The 21323-nt window shown below is 42.6% G+C and overlaps 1 protein-coding gene across 3 annotated transcripts in view; it reads left to right on the forward strand.

Moving 5' to 3' along the window:
- Positions 1 to 19112, forward strand: part of LOC114792278 (neuronal migration protein doublecortin-like) — a 38086-nt gene extending 18974 nt beyond the window's left edge. For 2 of the 3 annotated variants that reach the window (XM_028983258.1, XM_028983259.1), the window contains exons 4-8: positions 11257 to 11359; positions 12602 to 12655; positions 13788 to 13883; positions 16659 to 16756; positions 17344 to 19112. In XM_028983258.1, coding sequence (XP_028839091.1) covers positions 11257 to 11359; positions 12602 to 12655; positions 13788 to 13883; positions 16659 to 16756; positions 17344 to 17400 — 408 coding nt within the window. In that variant the 3' untranslated portion in view covers positions 17401 to 19112. The remainder of the gene's footprint in view (positions 1 to 11256; positions 11360 to 12601; positions 12656 to 13787; positions 13884 to 16658; positions 16757 to 17343) is intronic. The other variant, XM_028983260.1, reaches the window with a different exon arrangement.
- Positions 19113 to 21323: the final 2211 nt, after the last annotated feature.

The raw sequence follows: 21323 nt of genomic DNA on the forward strand, positions 1-21323 counted from the left end.
CATGGCAAAAAGTTGACATTTCAGAATATAAATATCTGAGCAATCAGTTTCGCTTACGACTAGTGCTGAGCGATTTTAAGAAAAAAATCTAATTGTGATTTATTTGACAGGTATTTTCAGTATTCACTATACTATGTGTATAGTATATAATCGTACATTGAAATATGAACTGCACTATAATGTGCTAATGTTCCGTGATTTGACAGTGAATTTCCTTGCTTGTGTGGGCGTGGCTGAGCATGACTGTCTATCACACAGGAACATCACGCCCCTAGTGCCCTGTGGGCTGCTGCGAAGATCCCCGAAGAGGAGAGAACTTTTACTGCCTGAGTGTTTGTTTGCCTGAGCAGCCACGTCTGTCCACGCTCTGACCATTCACCTTTAAGCACACCGCTCAGCGCTATCACCACCATGGCGAGCCGCGCCCCCACACCGTCATCGATGCAGCAGCCCCTCTTGCAAAAATCATCGCAGGCGTTGCGATTTTGGTTAAAATTCGATAAATTGCTCAGCCCTTATTACCCTACTAGCGTGTTCATCCCAAAGCTCTCCCGAGCAGCGTACACTGTTGGGCCAATTCAGTTGCAGGTTTCCAGCCAGCTAACCCCTGTCTGTCTCCGTTACCAACTGATAGGTTGATAAGTCTAGTCCAGCCTCGTCGAAGTGGCCTACTTTTGGAATGATGTCATTCAATAGATTACTACAAAACTTTATGTGCGAATTTTAACACAAGAGACAAACAACAGACATGGATTGTGCCGCCCGTTGAAATTGAAATGGATTGCATCAATGGCCTTTGAAGGAGCTTATCTTTCCACAGACATCCATCAAAACATAGCAATTGCCTGTTGTTTGGATTTTTAAGAAGAAGAACTAATTTTCCAAACACCTCATATTCCATATTAAAGCTAAGAAAACCAACTTATTTTTTGTAGCTTTATCTTTGTATTAACTTATTAATTATGAGTGATATATACTGTACTGCCTGGAGCTTTCATGTGACAGTGTGTGCATTGGTACTCTGACAACATAATTTAAAAAAATGTCTGCAAGCAAACAAATTTTATTGTCATTTAACAACTGTAAATTGTGTATATTGTGTCACATAGTGTCATCAGCCTTTAAACTTTACAAAGTATAAAAATGAATTGATAGTGAGTGTTTTGGTTAATTATAACTATAACTTTGGTAAAATTGTTCTTAATTTGTCACGCATTGACTCCCAGACCCAGTGTTGGACCACTGATCTTTAAGTACAGATCCATGTTCAAGGTGCCCAGCAAGAGTTCTCTAATCCCAGGACTAACTGTCATTTAATGTTAGAAGTCTTACCTTTGACCCAAGGATGACCTTCTTCTTGTTGAGATGGTTCTTATCCAGGCCTCCTCTGGAGCTTTAACATAATCCCTTTCGCTATTTTGCGCTCTTGGATGATTCAGAATCCAAGAGGGTGGGCTTGTGTTTTTCACAACTTCTGTACCAAATCGCAAATATGAATGAATTTACATTTACTTATGTAAATGTAAATTACAATCAGTAGTTACATGGAGAATTTCAGGGTTAAATTCAGTGGTAATCAGAAGGTAGCCGATCCGCCAAGGTGCCAGCACCGTCCCCACACACTGCTCCCCGGGCGCCTGTCATAGCTGCCCACTGCTCACCAAGGGGGTTGGTTAAAAGCAGAGGCCACATTTTGCTGCGTCACCAAGTGCTGTGCTGCAGTGTATCACAATCACTTCACGTGGTAGTAAGTGGTGTTTAAAACATCCATCTGAAGTGAAAATGAAGTAAACATGAAGAGATGCAGCACAGCACTGCAGCACAGCACACGGTGATACAACGAAATGTGTCCTCTGCTTTTAACCATCACCCTTGGTGAGCAGTGGGCAGCCATGTGTGGGGCAGTGTGTGGGGACAGTGCTTTGCTCAGTGGCACCTTGGCGGTTCAGGATTCGAATCGACAACCTTCCAATTATGGCCACTACTGCCCCGCATCTCCATCTACTCCATCTTTATTTTGTCATCTTGCCCCACTCATGTCGTATTTGGCTCATTGCCTCTGCTCTCTCCTTCATCCTAGCAGCAGACCAGCCAAAATCTTGACCCCCCCCCCCACCAGCCCCCAGCGAGCCAAGATAAGCACCTGTTAGATCACAGAGCCTCCTTTCAGTATTCATTAACAACACCTCTCCCCAGCAACAGAACCTGCTTATTCACGTTTTGAATTAAGCAAAAAAGTTTCTGCGGAAATGTTTCTTGGCGATGCTGCCTTGTCACTTATGTGAAGCTATTCAATTGGCTGAGAGGATGCCATTTTATGGTCAAAATTCATAAGATGAGCTTTAAATTGGATGAGTGTAGTATAGATGGGATAATATTTTTTTTGTCACACTGCTGACTTAAGACTTTTTTTTGCTTCTTCACTCCCAAGGTCATTCAGACCAGATTGCTGACATAAACCACTGTGACATAATCCCATTCTCCATGCAGGGGATGGGGTTAGTTTCAAAGATTTCAGAAGTCATCTTTTCCAAAGCCAAATTTCACTCGGATGCATTCAGTCTGTTCCTGATGACTCAGGGGGCTGCATTGTCTGCCAGTCAGGAGACGTGAACTTCCCTCTGGGTTATATTTGCACTGCATATGAAAGCTTTGTTGGCCTCAGGGCCAACACTACAGTGACACCGTACATATTTATAATGTGTGGATTAAATGCCTATTTGTAAAGATTTGGGTGACATTTATCATTCTTAGCACAATCCTTGGTGTGCCACCACAGACCTGATCTGAGGCCATTTGGGGTGACTGCACTCTCCCTTCAGTAAGGGATATGCAGATTCCCTCAGCCGTCCTCAGTGAAACTGCAGCTGTCCTTTTGACAGCAGAAGTTACAGCGGAATGATGGTGAGTTTATCAAAACCATCTCTCCCTCGCCAAGGAGCATTCAGTCACCTCCATCATTACAATAATCATAGTTTCTCATTATGGCTTTAATGTGCAGTCTGTGATCTGAACATAGTGTTGACTGAAGTTGAGGCTGAATGTAACTGAACACTAATTTACAGAATAATTAAAACATAAAAGAAATACCCACAGGGAATAAGAATAACCTTTCATACCTCTGTTAACAGTAGAGATATTTCCCCAGGACTATACCTGATAGTTGGAAGGTTAATTGATTTGGACATGAAGTGGAACTTATTAAGTTAATTTTAGCATTAAAATGGCTGCCTAATCTAAGTAGAACTACCCTATAGGGCAAAGTGCATTTATTACATCAGAGGATGTATGAATATTACAGAATACCAGCATGGCTCAGCACTTCATTGGGATACATGTCTTTATTTCACACACACCTTCCTCTCACCTCTGCTGTTCACTTTATTTCACACCCCATCATCCTCAATTCTTATAGTGTGTGTGTGTGCGTGTGTGTGCGTATGTGTGCGTGTGTGATTTCACATGTGTAAAAAAGTGTGTGTGTAAGTAAGTAAGCTGCCGTGACAGAGAAAGAGTGTGTGTGTGTGTGTGTGTGTGTGTGTGTGTGTGTGATCGATATGTGCACCTGCAGCTGCACAACCCCCCCTCACCCTGCAGTCTGCTGCAGGACTAGCCAGACCCATCAGGGGTTTTATTTCAGAACCAGATTCGTTTCTGCCAAGCGGAAACCTCTGCGAACTCGCCGAAGTCGCGCCATTCGAATGGCTGCACTACCGCGGTCTTCCTACGCTAATTGTGCTCATTTAATACACCGCAGAGATTAATTAACATGGTTGCTGGGGGCGACTGACAGCACGGGAATGCAGAGGCGATGCTAATGGCCGCAGCCATCATCGGCCTGGTTGTTATTCATGTCCCAGCCAACAAGAATGGATTTTGGAAAAGTGCATTCGCAGATGACGTGCTCAGCAAAGCCACCTCGGAAAATAGGAGACCTCTGGCCAGGTTTCTCTTTCTTTTTTGACATTTTTTTGGCTGCATAATATGGCCAAATTGGCACCCAATTTTTATTCATAAATCTTTATGTGTTTGTCTGTCTGATGCTGCTTGAAACTGGAATTTACATGCTGAACACCTCTGTCACCTCTGCCTCTCTTACTGTTGTTACAGCAAGTCATGAATTTAATCTCCATCTCATCAGTCCCAATCAAGGGATCCTTGGATGGAGGAGGTTTTTACAAATTCCTTAAAAGGCAAGGGCTGGAGTCTGGATCATTCTAATCAGGCCCTGTTGCGGATGCGGAGTTAAAAGGAATGTTTTCATTGTCTGACATGAAACGTAATTCCTGCCGTGCTCCACTATGACCTGTGCATTCTGAGCACCTGCGATTGTTTAAAAGGAGACGTATGTGGGCAGAGATGCTCAGCGAAATGGAATTCCATGCATGGTGCATGGACATGTTTCAGGCAGTCAAGCGACCGACTCATGTGCTGCTCCTCCTGCCGCTTGTGGTCGGGAGGTAAGAGGCAGGAGACATGTGGTACTGACAGCTGGCAAGGCAGAGATTAGGGTGGGGCTTCTCTCTGGGCTGGGCTGGGCAGGGTGGAAGGGGACGTGTAGTCTTCAACAAGATCCTAACTAACATTAAGTTGGACAATAGAAGCACTCAACCACATTACAGATGCCACAGTCATTCAGATCCAGATTTAATGCCAGATTTAATTAAAAATGTATTAGTGACAGCAAAAAAGGGCAACAGTTTAAAAAGAGGCAAAGTGGATATATTAAAACTTTAAATGAGTAGGAAAAATTGTCATTCATTCAATTTTGGAAAAGCTATATTATACATTACACTACCTAAGGTTCATGCACCTCAGTCCAATACAATGAAAAAAGATTTCTAAACATTTGTATGAAAGGGAATAGACAGCAACTGCACACAGCTCTTTAGCTGTGTTAAAAGTTTAATTACAATTATTGTATTTGCTGTATATATCAACAATGTTTCTGAATCTACTGTTATATGTTGTAATTTATATGTTTTTTAATTGATTAAACTATGAGTTTTTAGTATTTATATGACATTGGGGTGGTAGTAGCCAGGTGGGTTTTACACTCGCCTTTGAACCAGAAGAAGTCACTTACTACCATTGTGTCCCTGAGCAAGACACTGTTCTGGTGGGACTGTCCCTCTAACTACTCATTTTAAGTCACTCTGCATGAAAGGGTGTCTAATAAATTGCATAAATGTAAAATGTAAATGTACACGTGTCTCTCTATAAAGTAATATTTATATATGTGAATATTGTCTAGTGTTTAAGAGTGACCAAAATGAACTAACATTAATCATGGTTAAACTGTAGAATTATATGATTTTGTATGCATAAACACATCCAAGTGTTAACATTGTCATTGGTGGGCAACCTGGTGGGTGTCTGGATGCTGTTGCTAGGTGACACAGCAAGAATCTCTTGGATGACCTTTTCACAGAAGCGATGTGCATGCTGAAAAAGAGAATGTTGTTCAAATCATATATTAAAATGGACACTTCTCCACTTATCTGTTGAACTATTGGTAAGGCAATTACCAAAAAACATGGTTGATCAAAATTTTAATTTCATAGAATGAAATATTTCTATGAAATATTGTAATCAAGAATGACAAACTGGCGCCTGCTTAAAATTGGAAATGTGCGTTATAGAACAGTTGCTCTGACAACTAACCCAAGAAGGTGTGTATGCAGTAAACACACCTGTGGTAATCCAACTAATGTACTCACAGTTAATAAACTCCCTGTAGAAACTACATGATTTCACTCCTGGAAACACTTTTAGAAAATTGTGATAATTGTTTAATGGCCGACTGATACATGACAAAAGATCCGCTTCTGCTTCTGGATTTATCTTCCCCATTTGTATTCTGCATCCCCCGTTCTTGCAAACAAACACTGTCCCTTTGTGATGACAATCTGTGTCCTTATCCAGCCATTCATGTGACCCTGTCAATTATAATGTTCGGCAGGGTTTGCCAGAAATCCAATATGTTACAAACCCATTGGGCTTTTAGGACCGTTTTTTAACAATTGATCCCCCCCCCGTTCTGAGCCCCCGCCCTCTGTCTCTCTTTCTTTCTGTGGAGTTACACATAGTAATGTGATTCACTCAGCATTTGTTTTCCGGAGTGTTGGACCTCTGTCTGGTCCCAACACATATGTGTTCCACTCCCTGCCAGAAACAGTCTATCATATGGCTATACACACACAAAAACACTCTCACTCAGCAGCCCACATGGGAACAAGTTGTTTCATGTGCTGTGTGTTTTCAAGGTAAAAAAGAAGGGGTACACACAGACACACATACTGTATGTAGACACCCTGGTTTAAAATGTAAATACTGTTGCCATATGATCAGGATCTCAGTTTTTTAGGAAAGATAGTGATTAATTCAGAAATGCCTTGTGTCCAGTTTGAAGCACTGATAGATTGAGGAAGGACATTGCAGCCACCTTTATACCCTGCTGCATTAGTGTCTAGTAACTATCAGATGTTAGTAGTGACCGAGGAGCCAGTGCTGGTTTCAAGCCAACATTTCAACAAAAACACAAAAGGGACCTTAGAGTGCATTGCGTTTACCCTTAATGGGCTTCTGTTTAAAAAAAACCCTCTCTTGAGAATGACCCACAGACAAAAAGGGAGAAGTTTCATGGTTTCATGATTCATAGTGACGTAATTATTCTCTAATGAAAATATCTTGATTAGTGGAGCACAGTCCAATATTGAAGATGCATTGAATTGAAGAGTGGCATGCAGATATCATTTCTACCTGCTCAGATTCATTTCGGTTGATGCTCTTATGTTTGTCATGTGATCAGTTATGCTGTAAACGGTCAGTTTCACACTTCTTCTATCGTTCTTTCTCTTCAGAAGTAAGGAACTGCAGTCACTTAGGAGAGCCGGGCTAATGACTCATTAATATTAATTTTGAAAGAGCCTTTGTTTATTTTAGCCTGGTAAATAATTTGTGAGTATGGTCCCTGGTGAATTTCTGGCCTCTGCTGGGACTGCAGCTTGACATCAGTGCATGTGCTTTATATTTTAAAGTCGCTGTTGTACACTAATCCGTTCGTCTACAATCAGAAGGCCTCTGCACTGCGAATGGCAAGTACCATGAACAAGTGAGATGGACAGGAAGTGAGACCTGTTTCTAACCAAATGTCTCTTTTTGGGCCAGTCAGGCTCAAGTCATTTTGTTTGCTTTGACATAATTCTTATAAATAATATCAGTGTTCTCTGGGGGTCTCCTGTCATGTGTGTAGCGCTCTCTGCTCACAATGCGATTAGTGTGAAAATAGACTTGTAAGGGAGCATTACACACATCCAGCGAGCGGCTGCCAGTTTCAGGTGTCAGAGCATGTTAGTGAACCCGGGGGGTGATGGACTAGAGGAGCAGAGGGCTCCATTGTTCATTCCCCCCTTTAACTGGTGATGAAAGAGTAAATGAGGAGAGTTTGGATTATCTGTAATGGGATTACATAGGCATGGCCCCAGCAGGACCTGGGGGGGGACAACATGTAGAGAAGGATGACATCCTCTTTCCAGGACTGTGGAGTGTGTGTGTGTGTGTGTGTGTGTGTTTTGTGAGCTCCTCCAGAATGATGTCATGAGCACCCTCCACCATCCAATCAGGTAGCTGTGAGTGAGAGTGGCTTCTCTCATTTAACGTTGCTGTCTTCCTGGGAGTCTTTCCTGGGGGGGTCAACCCGCTGTGGGATTCTGGGAAATCCTGCAGCAGTAGCTGACCCTCAGTATCCTGGAGGCTGTGATGCTGAGCGAGAGAGAGAGAGAGAGAGAGAGAGAGAGCGATCACATTACACCATATTACATGGTCAGTGCTTTTAATCACAAGAGATTAAAGGAGTTATGAGGAATTACACTTAGAATCGTGTCAATAACACATGCGTAATAACGTCATAACAAGGTTATTATTCATGCTACATTTGAACTTGATTTTTGGAAGCACTTTGTTGCTTTTTGGCCTGCTATATTTGGGCTGTCATGATGGTGAGGGTCATTTAAGTGATTGAGTGCCTGCCTTATATGAGACATCAGCTGGGTCGATAACATCATCTCCATCAGCCTGCTTCCTCTGGGCTGGTGCAGGTTTAATGACTTTCAGGCAGTGGTGTCTGTCTCTCTTTCTTTTACTCTATACATTTATATTATTTTTTGCAGTTCAGTGGTGTAACACAACAGTAAATGAGATTAGAAGCTGTGTTATATCATGTCACATGCCCATGGTGCTGCTGTTAAACTCTTCATTGTATTCTGCTTGTTTCAGCTAATTAGGAAGCTGAATGGTTGTGTGTGTGGTACTGCTGTTTACTGATATGAAGGTCACTTTTGTCTCTGTTTCTGTTCGCCCACATTTTACTGTTTGTATTCTGGCCCAGTCCTTTCCAGACACATCACATCAGAAGCACAGAGACCTGTCGTCATCTGTGACCTCTTTCCTCAAGAGATTCTCTCCTCACAACTAAGCACAGACACACACACTCAAGTGAATAATTTCTTCCCAGAATGTTGTTCTGCTCATAATGTCATTGACTACCATGTTTTGCTTATAATTCATCACATCCAATTAGCCTGAGAGTAAAATATTACATTTATGTATACATGCAAATGTACGTAAATATGTATTTTTTATCAGAATTTAAACTTTATGTAGATTATGAGGGCAGCGTCCTGTTTTTCTACATACAAGGAGGTATGGGGGATGATATTGTGAGGTGGAATGTGGAATGATTGTGTGTGGACCCTGTAGCCATTTTACAGGCCTCCCTGTTATCTGCACTGGGCTTCATTCCAGAGCTTTCAAATCTGCCTGATCAGCTTCAGAACAGCTCTACTTCTCTGTACATGAGGAGAGAAATACCCACAGATATACAGCAAGCTGATTACATGCAGATGGTTACACACGTCGCATAAGTAGCTCAGATGATCTATATTCAGTTAATTACCTGCACCTCAGTTTGTATACTGTACCTCGATATGCATTACAGACATATGAGACCCTCCATTTGCACCAGATTGTTGCCTCTCCAGAAAGGCGCAATGACTGATGGGCACACTGAAGCTGGAAGCTGATGAGTATCAGCATTATTCCTGCAATTAATAAAAACATAGCATAGTTAACTAGTTTACACTGGAGGCGGTTTTATTCCTAATATAAATATTATTGACTTCTACTGTCTATACTGCAGGCAAACACGCCACAAGTTTACTACACTGAGGATATTAAGGATAATAACGACCCAAACGTATTCAAATGCACAGCAGCTCTGAATATTAATATGTGTACCACTATAGTCAAGTACCACTTTTTGAGAACTAAGGCTCTGCACAGTTTGGAAACAGCTACACCAGCATAAATACCAGCAAAAACAAAAAATAGCATAATATTCATATATGTGGAAGGGGCTATGACACATTTAAAAAGAAATGTGTTGTATATCTTAATTTTTATTAATTGATACATCTTATAATAAGCAATACAGTGTCATCAGTTGAAAGCCTTTTACATCGTTGTTTGTTCATACTTCATTCAAAAGACACCAGCTCATGGCCTCTTGACTCCAGTGACACTGAGGTTCAAATGATTTGAAATGGAAATCAGGATTGTTTAATCACAGTTTATCTGCACTCTCCACAGACACTAAATTGTGGTGTTTGTGTATGTGTGTAGATCTGAATTGTGAATGTGCATGCATGCCCAGAGAGATTCATTGATGGGACGTATTTATAAGGACCTTTTACTCATGGATTCTCCCCTGGGATGTCTCATTTCCATCTCATTTGCACCAAGACTCAAGGGAGGAGCCCCAGGTGCCCAACCGTCTTGGGTCTGAGTGACAGTTGGACAGTCAGATTGGGAATGTCAGAGTACGTTGTTAAACTGTGCACTGTAATTTAGACACTCTCTCTCTTGTTTTTTCTCTGTGTTTTGGACTATGGCTTAGATACCACCACCAGTGTGTTTATATATGATGAATTCTGAGTAAAATCAAAATGACTTCAAATCTCCTCATATACAGTGGTCACACCCATAGACACACTCATGGACACACACAGACACAGACACATAGTTGCCCCCTGCAGTGTCTGGGGAGACAGAGGGTGGACACAGCTGGCTGTCACCGTGGAGACGACCCAGTCCACCATTTTTAGCCTTGTTTCCCATTAGACGCACACACACACATCCATGCAGCAGCTGCTCAAGGCTACAAGCACCAGGATTAACAGCACTTCATGTGTCAGACACATGTCACACAGTGTGTGTTTGTATGAGGATGGTACATTGTCATTGCTGACCAGTATAAAATATCTAAAAAAAAAAAAAAAAAAAAAAAAAAGAAGGTTTCAGCAAAATGTGCTGTGTGTGTGCGTGTGTGGTTGAAAGAGAGAGTTTGTATCCTTGTGTGTATATAGTGTGTATAAATAGTGTGCATGGACACATCCTCCGGACCTGTGCAAATCCTGAACAGCTGCTAGAGATTAGGTTAGCCTCGGGCGGGGTAATCCAAGGACAGTTCAACTTCAACTTCATTATCAACTTTGATACTGGATAATTAGCCAGCGTGTTTGTGTTGAGTATGTGTTTGATATCCCTGCCTTTTTGGAGTTAAGAGGTTTCTTCAGGGCTTTAGAAGGCCATTGTTTAGATCAGTTACCCAGTACATACACACACACACACACACACACACACACACATTTGTTTATATCTTTCTGTAGAACTGGACTAATACATTTGTGGCATGCATAGTAAATGTAAATCATATATGTAATGTACTTTATGTTTTTTAAATATCTTAATCTTAATACCTATCTTAATTATTTTACTGAAATGTACTTTCTACCTTTTTACGTAAATGGCTGGCCTTTGTTTATATGTAAAGTCAACCACACACATGCACAGACACAGACGCACACACACAAAAAAAAAAATTCTTAGTTGTTAGTTGTTAGGAAACCCATTGTTAATTATTCTTAAATCCAGGGGGCAGATTTGTGAAGGTAATTTATCTTAAACGGGGAATCCTGCTTTAAAGAATCCAGATGTGAGAGAGGAACGTTTGTTGATCCCGTTTGCCATTTTGGAACAGACTGCAGCAGAGTTCAGTGTAACTGGACAGATAAGAGTAAAATACGGCTACAGACAGAAGACAGACCATAGCGGATATGAGGAGATGTTTAAATGGACCTTGTGCCAATGCATGAACCCGTGATGAACTCAGTGTTTCCGGTGCTCTCTGTCACACAGGTCACTTGCCTCCAGGATTTCTTTGGGGATGACGATGTGTTCATCGCCTGCGGTCCGGAGAAGTTCCGCTACGCCCAGGACGACTTTTCTCTGGATGAGAACGGTATGCTCAGCGGTTTATCAAGAGTTATTAAACACACACACACACACATATTGTAAAGTTCTCCTCTTTTTACTTCCCATTTTTAGTTCATAGCCTCTGTCCCTTTGCTGTGTCCTCGACTTGTTAGTTGTTCATGTTGTTTTGTGGTCCCTGAATTTAAGATATTTTTCAGTTGCTGTCCTTTGCACATTCTCATCTGTAACTCTGCTGATGTTGTAGCATCTCTAGTTTCCACTATAATTGCCAAGACCATCACCCATCCTTCCTGTTGTGTAGTAAAGAACGAAAGGAGATGGGGTATCTGTTTTATTTTTTTTTGCTGTAATCGTACAAAGATTAAGGCTGTGGTGATTTTCAGGGACGTCCAGTGATGAGTGGAGCTTCTTGCAGGACCTGATGGTTTGGCATAGTCAGTAGGGTTCTGGTGGATCTCCAGGCCAGATCTGAGGTTCATGGCTGTAGCGTTTTGTAGGGTTGGGACCAGATGTAGAGATTGGGGCATGTGGTGTGTCAGGGGGGAAATGCAGGGTGTTTATTATGTGGTTGGAGATGTTGGCACCAGTGGGTTTATTCTGACTGGATTTCGCAGAACTAAATACACACACACACACACACACACACACACACACACACACACACACAACAATAATTTGCACGTTTTTGTAGAAAAATAACTAAAAGGCCAGCAGTACTCAGGTCACGTAGCTGAAACCCCAAGAGACCCAGCCTGGTTAAATTAAATCAATAAAAACACACACACACACACACTCTACTCTGTAACAGATGTAGGAGGCGTGTCTTTTTCAGATAATGGGGCACAGAGTTCATCTGTAGCACAGATCAGTTCATTTCAGGTTTCTCTCTATAGACTATTTCTGTTTCAATTGTGGACAGAAGATTGGTGTCACCGTGTGTGTGTTTGAGAGATCTGTATATTGTATCTTAACATGTTCTGCAATTTCTGCTACCCAAGTCAGATGGCACCTACCATGGCATCATTAAAATTCAGTTTGTGTGTGTGTGTGTGTGTGTGTGTGTGTGGCTGGGAGTGCAGGAGGTGATGTCTCAGGAAGAGGAAGTGTGAGAAACAGAACATTTTTTTTCTTCACAAATGCAGACAAATGTCGGAATGCAGTTTCCATAGGAACCCATAGAAGATGGAGGCAACATTACCAAAGTGAACCACAGCACCTCCCAGCCAGATTCCCCCTCCTTAATGTGTGTGTCATTCCTGTCTTTCAGCGCCCTTCTCCTCTGGAGCCAAACCCAAATCAAGAGGGGCTTTTAGTAACCAAGGTCAGTGGTGGCCTCCACTCAGTCAAGTTCATGATTTGGGCCACTTCTTTGCTGATGCTGGGTATTATGTTTTTGTAGACAAATCACGCCAATAAGTTTAATTTATTTGCTACATGACGCTCTTGAAAATATTTACTTTGCTTACCCTTTTTTTGTAAATCACAAATATTATTGCATCTTATTATTGCTCTGAATTACAATTATTCTTTAAAGTGGCATGCATGCCGTTACGATGTGAGATACAAGTGTGAATATACATTTTTCATGATTCTCACTATTTCATCAAGATGTTTTCGACTCATTATACTAAACATATATGAACTTTTGTCTTCCAATTTTTCTGGAAAAATAATTTTGGAGATCAGCAGCGGATGTTATAAAAATATATAGGTCTTGTATCTAGATACCTTGATAACCTAACAAATTGTTTGAATGTTCACAATCAAACATGTTAACTGTACCAAATCGTGGAAATTTATTTGTTGCTTTCTGAGCTTCGATGCATGAATAGGGCATCAATCCCAGTCCTAGAATTCATAAGCCTTACGGTACCATATAGGGTTATTCATTTACGGGTCACTAAATGGCCTTTAATGTACAGCATTTGTCTCTCCTGCAGTGATGAAATGGTGTTTGCCAATATATCTCTTTAGGGAGGCGCCATTTCCTCTCCCGGGGGGAGTGGAGCCACGCTCAGACAGGGCAGAGCCGGTGACCCCAGACCCCAGCAGATGAAACCAGAATAAGAAAATGATTATAGACAGTCCAGCAGGAGCAATAGAGAGAGATGGATGGGGGAGACACGCTGACACAGGAACTGACACACTAGAGCACAGCACTCCCTCACTTCTGCTTAGCACCAAGAGAGTGTATCTGACGTGACCTTATGGGACTCGCTGAGTGACGCACAGGCTGTGTGTCTGAGGGTCTGACTCCTTATAGCCCTGCTAGCTTTGAGTGTATTTATGAGTTCATCTAGCTCGAGTTGTGCATGTTTCATGTCTTGTGGTACGTGAACTTGTGCATCTTACTGTTATGTGTTCTTCACAATGGTGTGACATTTGTACAGTTGCTTCCCTTGTGCATCTCACAGTGTATTCTGTGGGTCTGTCTGTGTGGTCTTGTTTCACAGAGTGCAGAGTCATGAAGGGATCCAAGGGCAGCGGTCAGAGGGCGATGGCGAAGAGTCCCGGTCCAGTGCGACGCAGCAAGTCTCCTGCCGAATCCAGTGAGCCCCTTATTCTGTGACTGGTCCAAATAATGCTGCACGTCTCATAGCCCCGCCCCCTCAGACTCACTACAAATAGGAGCATCCACTCTGCATCAAAGGGATTGGTGTTTTAATGGAATCTTTTCTCTTTTTTTAGTTCTTTATTCATTTTTTTCTGTTATCTGTCTGTTTGTTATTTTTGTTTGCTCGTGGAGTGTCTCCATGCTGACTCCATGGGCCATTTTCACCATACAACCATTTGCCCCTATGTTGTCTAGCAGGTGTTGTGTTCATGTGTGCACTAATCTGATCTGGCAACATTGCCTCACTGGAAAAATGGCCACGCCAAATTCAGACATTCTTTGTTAAGAGCATGGTCAGGATAATCTGTCCAGATTATGAATTACAAAATGATCCTGAGTAGATCTGCACTCGTTTATCATAGATGGACAACAAGAGGAAACAGACGGCGAAGCAGTTATCTATTCTGTTTTTCGGGGGCACACATTTAGAAGACGATGCTTACAGAGATCGGGAAAAGGCGCCATGTATAATAGGAAGGGCAGAGCGGTAGAGAGGGAGAAGATGAGAGTGAACAATAGGGGAGGGGGCCTGTCTTTGGAGGAGAGAGACAGATCCACAGAGACAGGACCACCTGACACTCACCCAGTCAGGAGTCTAATCTAAAGGGACATTTTGGCCAGTCTCCCCTCCTGAATCTTTTAGATGGACTAGATCCATCCTGGGGACCAGCAGATGTGGAGGCAGGAGGGGGCGGACGTCCCTAATGTGTCCCCTTTTAGACCCTCCCTCCCTCTCTCCCCGGGGAGGGGATGGTCAGCAGGTGGGCCCTCTCCATGTGTCAACCTGGAGCCTGCAGCAGCCCCACAGTGAATGCCCTGGAGTCAGGTGGCACTTTTCCACTTCATGGTACAAACCTGGGCTCACTTTTGGTAAAAATATTTTCCACTGCAGACAAAATCCTGCCACAATGTGTCACTAAAAAGCCATCACAAGGGGACAATGGAAGGGAATGGTAGTATTTTTAAAATGAAATAAAAAAAAAAAACAACCCAGATCTGGATTAACTGGATTAAGAAGTAAAATAAATCAATATACTTGGTTCTGTAATATGCCATATTAAAATGATAAAGTAACACTGATAAACAAATGTGTGCTAAAACAGTGTTAATCTAGCAACATTGGTGACCAGATCACTTGAAGTAACTTTAAAAATCATTTTGTGACTTTTGACACCTTTTTCAAGGTACCACATTTGTTCAGAGAAAAAGAAGAAAAAAAGTTTGGCAGATCTGGGTTCAGCAGTGTGTAGTGAGTGAGTGAGTTGAGTCAAGTCGAGGTGGTACCATGCAGTGGAAAAAGGGGCGGGGCGGACCACGTGGGTCTTCATCAGGGATGAGCCAGGACTGGAGAATAGTCTAATTAGACCCTGGGAATTAATTATTTTTGGATGTCCTATGATAGTTTGAGTGAAGAGAAGCATGAATAGCCACTAAAACACTTAACACTGCCTGCCACCCTGACGCTGCCCATCTCTTATCTTTCCTCTATATCTCAAATACATGCTCCTTTTGTCTACTAATCTACTGGTGTTTGGCAATTATTCTTGTTGTTTTATTTGACTTTTTCCCCATGTACATTTAGATTTTATTGCACATTTTACCTTCAAAAATAAAAACAAACATTTTCATTATTTTCACTACAGCTTGTTTGTCTGTTCACTAACGTCACCCACCACCACTAACAACCTTCATTTGTTCGACTCAAAGCTGTCAGGAAAAGAAATGGACGAGAGCGTCAGACTATCGGCAGTTGTGCCGGTTTAAGTTTAGCTGCCAGGCGCTGTGCTGCGCTGGTGCTGCTCCAGATCAAATATCTGCAGACAATGTGTTGGAAATAACTGGGCCAGAGCTCAGTGCTTTAGCGAGGAATAGAAATAGGCCAGAGGTAGAGCTGATGCAGAATCGGAAACGCTGATGATCCATCCTAAGGCCTTAACACAGCAAATCTGTTTTAAAAAATCCTGTTGAAAGGCTGATCATCTCATGGCTTTCAAAGTCATACTCACTTCCCCAACCTCATTAGTGCTGTATTTAATATCTGGTTATTGGACTGACAATTTCTTTATTAGCAAATGAAGCTCCTAAAGCTCCGGGATTGCATGGACCCTTTAAAGAAGTGCGAGGGGACCCCAAAACTGTCAAATCATGTTGTGGACCCTTTCTCCCCAGTTTACATCCTAAATATGTTACATTTTTAGTCCACAGGAGACATCAGGGATTTCAATTACCAGGCTAAACATGCATTTTATTGAACCTTTAATTCAAGCATCCTGATTGGTAACTAGGTTACCAATATATTCTTTTTTGATTCTATGATAAATCGTTGATTTAGTTCAGTATGGATGTGACATCATTGCTCATCACTGCTCTTTGTGCATCTCAAAAGTCTCTACATGTAAACAGTCCACATCAACCGCCTCACGCCAGAGAGTTCAGTCTCCTTCTTCTAAAACAACACTTCCCTGAGACCACCACGCCACATCACACCACTCTCACATGTAAACAGAGCACCAGCCGAATCCTAGCAACCCGGCCAACCTGTTCCAGCATGGGCCATCGCCCAGACAGGGCATCGCCTTTCACAGCCAAACATGGAGAGATGCGTGTAGTGGGTCCAGGGTCTCTAACTCCTTCCAAACTTTTCCCTCTTCTTCCTACTCTCTCTCGTTCTCTCTCTCTATATATATATCTTTCTCTCTCTCCCTCGCAGCTAATGGAACAGGCTCCAGTAGTCAACTCTCTACCCCGATATCCAAGCAGTCTCCCATCTCCACCCCCACCAGTCCTGGCAATGCCCGCAAGCAGAAGGTATTTCCTCCCCTCCCTCCCCTCCACTCCTCTCTTCTTTTTATAAGAACTCTTGTCTGCTGATCTTATTCTTGTTCTGTCGGCCTGTATGTTTTTGTTCAGGAAGGTATTAGACTTGTTTCTCCTCCCTGCTGCATTATTTCAGCTTCCCGGTGTGGGAAAGTGAAGCATTCTGACTACTATCTGGGACTCAGATAGGATTCAGCAAAGGATTCAGCACACTTTCTCTTTTTCTTTTTATAATTATTTTTACATTGTAGAATAAAACTAAAGACTGAATGAACATTAATGTAAAATGTTTTTTTAATTTGAGGCTCTTCAAAGACATAATTTCTCATTGGGGTTCTGAAAGAGTTCCTGTGTTGTAAGTTTGATGATGACAGTTTTCGGGGCTTTTAATTGTCTAGATATCTATTTAAATACTAATAATATAGATACAGTCCACATCAACATCGGCATTTAATGTTGCCCTTTAGAGGAAAGTACTGCTGTTGCTCCCCTACAAGACCAGACCTGACCCTTGACCCCTGTAGCCTAATCGGTCAACCCCTATCCCTCTCTCTCTGTCTCACCGTGTCCTTTTGTAGGATCTTTACCTGCCACTCTCTCTGGATGACGAAGATTCACAGGGAGAGTCCATGTAGACGCCAACTCGTTCAAACCCAACCTGCCAATCACAGATGTGTCTCTGGCATTCATCGCCCCCTGGTGGTGAGGGCACTGCCTTTCATCACCGTTCCCTCCAGCTGGCAGGCTTTCCGGTGGTGGCAGCCACTTCTCTCTTTGCTGTTTGAGAATTCTCCACATTGTAAAAGTGTGATTTTTTTATGATTTTTTGTAATGATGTTCTGTATATGCTGGGCATATACGTCACTGATGTAACCATGGATCCTTCATCCAAAAGTCTTCATCATTCTCTGGAATACAACTTCATTTTAAATGTTTTTATTATTATTATTATTAATATTTCTGTCAAAATTTGCATGGCAAACCTTGCTCCTAGAAACATGGTAACTTTTTTGTTGTTCTTATTTGGTTGGGGCGATACCGAATTCTCAGCAGCAAATGGGTATTATTATAATAGGGATGTGGTATGTAACTTTAATAATTCTATCTTTTCAACCCTCCCTATCTGTATGATGGAATTTCCTTTTTTTGTGTTTTTAATGCAATCACAGGCCTTGTAACAGGGGGCTTCTGGCCAGGGAAGAACGGCCCATTCTGAGTGAAATGTACATGTAGTGTATAGCCATCGCAATGTCACGTTCAATGAAAAACCTCATATCCCTTCTCTAACGTTCTAATACAGACACCACAGCAAAAGCAGCCTGAATGTTCTGATGGGCGTCGTCGCAGCCGCTGGTGGGGTATTATTGTGTTACAAATAGAAAAACAACTGAAGCCAAATGACCCATAATGTATTTAAATACAAGCCAAATTTACAGTAATGTCCTATGCTGAAAGCAACACTTTCCGGCACATAAAGAATTACACTGGATATGAAAGCCAAAGTTTTTCTATTGGACCGACAGAAGAAGCGATGAGAACAGGCCTTGCGTTCGATTGTGGTGTACATAGTGATAAATTTCTATAACGCGAGTTCCTGTCTGTGTCATCAGCTGCAGCTATAAGCCACCGAAACTACACCCAGCGTCCCATAGCCCAAATGCATGCTCCTAGTTATGACGAAGACTAATGAAGAATGTTTGAATGTTTTTACACACTCTAAAGTGACAGAAAAGGCAGTGAAGTCATAAAGTAAACGCGGCCAATGACCGCCCCAGCTCCGGCTTCTCAGACAACACTGTGATACGTACGGACACGGCCCTCTAGCTGTCTACATAGATAAGTACCAAAATCCGACAAAACACAACCTTTTCCATGGACCTCTCGTCCGCAGTGATCTATCAGCCCTGTGTCCTGTAACAGTCGTTTGGGTTTTTTTTCAAGTGATGCCACAGCCCCGATTGGCCGGTGCAAACTTCTCACCTTCCTGTGGTGCCTTTTTTTAAGTACATTGTTGTCATTTTGGTAAAAAAAAAAAAAAAAAAACTTTAAAAGTATACTCCAGCCGATGCTCTTTGGCATCAAACTGTTTGTTATACTTCAGTATGGTGTGACTTCTCACTTTTGGTACTCGCTTTTGTAGTTTTTCAGGGTACATTTCTTCAGGCTTCTTGCAGGCTTTTTGGGGGGGTTTGTTGTTTTTTGGGACGCAGTTCGGGTGCACTGACTTGGAGAACATCTGGCATCATCTGGTGGTGTTGAATTTTTTTTCTATCTGCTGTGTCGCAATGATTTGTGTCTTCTGTATTAACCTATTCCCATTTTTGAAAATTAAAAGAGTTGTATTCCACCTCCCTCCTGTCATTGAATGGTGCATTCTCCCCTAGTCCCATTTTCACAGGCCTTCTCCTCCCATCGCTCATCCATTCTCATCAACGCTACACACATTGTCCGGACTGATTCACAGGGCCGTTAAAAAAGGATAGTGTTTCACGCGTTCTGTTCAAATATGGCAATGGTGGGTCAGCTCGGTTGCCATGTGAACGGACTGTTGTCTGACGTTAATCGTGGACTGGGTGGCCTTGACTGATTATTGTGAAAGTTCTTGGGTTGTTGGACTGAATACCCCGGTAAAAGCAGCGCTTCTGCGGCGCTTCTGCGGCTCACACTTCAGTTACCATGGCAACGGGATAGAGAGCCCACAGCACCTACCTGGCCTGCCTGGATGTGTGAGATGGGGAGGTGGCCTTTCTTCACCGTGTGAGTGTGTGAGGGGGAGAGATTGTAGGTACCCGAAGGGAAGGGACACGTTGCTATTCTAGCCATGAGCATCTCTTGCAACGGCAACCATTAATCTTCTTTACAGACAGGCAGGCCTGGGGAAATAATGGCACTGAAACACACTCTTCCTGAGGTGCAGGTGTTGAGTCAGGCGGTCCCTATTCACAAAGCAACCTGAAAGCAGCCATGCTGATCTGGGATCAGCTTCAACATCCTCATTTTGATAAGGCTGCTACAGTGGCCAGAGCATCTCCCTAGTCAGCACTCCTGCTGCAAGGCTTCACGAATGCTGTCCTGTTCATGCAGACACACACTGCTGATCCACCACAAGCCTCCACACCCCCTCCCCTGCAGCCTCGCTGCTCACCTAGCAACAGTTAGAAGGCGTGGCGTCACCAGCCAAACACCCCGGTAGCAGACAGGGTCACATCCTGCATGCTGCATCAGACACAAAGGCTTACTGTCTTATCGTTTATAGGCACTGGAACTGAAGTGAGAGACAATCCTGACACTTTCTTAAGACATTTATCCGATGCAATACCCACCGCCAGCCTACAACACACTCAACACGCATAATGGTGCTGGTGGGGACCTTACTGCTTCCCTGCCCACTCTCGGAGCAGTTCAAGCCCACCGTGACTCAGGCATTCTGGGACATCTCCTGGCAATGAACCTCTGGTGCTCTCACTACTCCCCTGGACCTAAGCGTCTTAGATCATCGTTTAAAAGGATTCATGTTCTAAGATACGTGACTGCAGTGCATAACAACAAGCTTGTGAGGTGACCTTGTGTTGTGTTAGTAGCTGCCCACAATCATCACAATCCAAAAGCCCATCACCATCACTTCACCTGTTGTCTGTCTTTGTGACATCAGTGGGGTTTTCTCTCCTTTTTTTAATGTTTCTTCTTTTTTTTTCCCGACTTTGATGTCATTGTAATGTAACAGGATTTCATACAATTTTATTACAAACTAATATTGCAGACGGTGGGGTCTTACCTGGGTTCTAGAGCCCCACAGTATCTGCCACCAGCCTCGGGCAGGGACTCAAAGAACACCTACAGCACGCATATACACGAAGCACACTGCTACGGTTCATTAACAGGGTTACGTGCCACGTGTAAATACGCCACATCACACCACCGTTTAACCGCTCAGCTGAGAGATAAGCCATATGGCTGTTGTAATATAACGCTTGATGTTTTTTTAAAGGAAGAATCGCACCCAGAGTGTTAATATTCACCTTAACTTTGATGCTTGTAAATAACCATTCACTCGAAGTGGAGTTACATCCTGCTAGGTGAATGGACATGGTGGCACCATCAGTGATGCCATTACGTGATTAGTTCAAATGATGCAGGGAAAACTCCACATGCGATGTATTCTTTACCCATACTCCGTTTTTTTGAGGCCGTGCCACACGTCGTCACGAAAGCTTGCTTCAGTCCCATTTTTATAAATCTGTTTATCATTGTCTTGCCATTTTAGGCCTTAAAGCTTTTTTATAAGACATAAGAGAGGGGATGAACAATGATGTTTCATTGTGTGGTTGCTGGTTAATGAGCAGTTGTAGCTCTCTGTGGCAGCCGGTTACAGCTATTAACGGTTGACTTGTCATTTTTTCTTGTTCTTTTTTTTTTGTAAATAGACATTTTTATTGCTTACTGACTTTATAAATGAACTCTACTCTGGTACAAGGCTATGAGTAGGTAGGTGTTCTGTAGTTTAGAAAATGTTGGTTAGTTTTTAGAAACCAATATGTGTTGCTTGCTATACAAAAAA

The sequence above is a fragment of the Denticeps clupeoides genome, chromosome 6, assembly GCF_900700375.1.
Source record: "Denticeps clupeoides chromosome 6, fDenClu1.1, whole genome shotgun sequence".
Taxonomy (NCBI): Eukaryota; Metazoa; Chordata; class Actinopteri; order Clupeiformes; family Denticipitidae; genus Denticeps; species Denticeps clupeoides.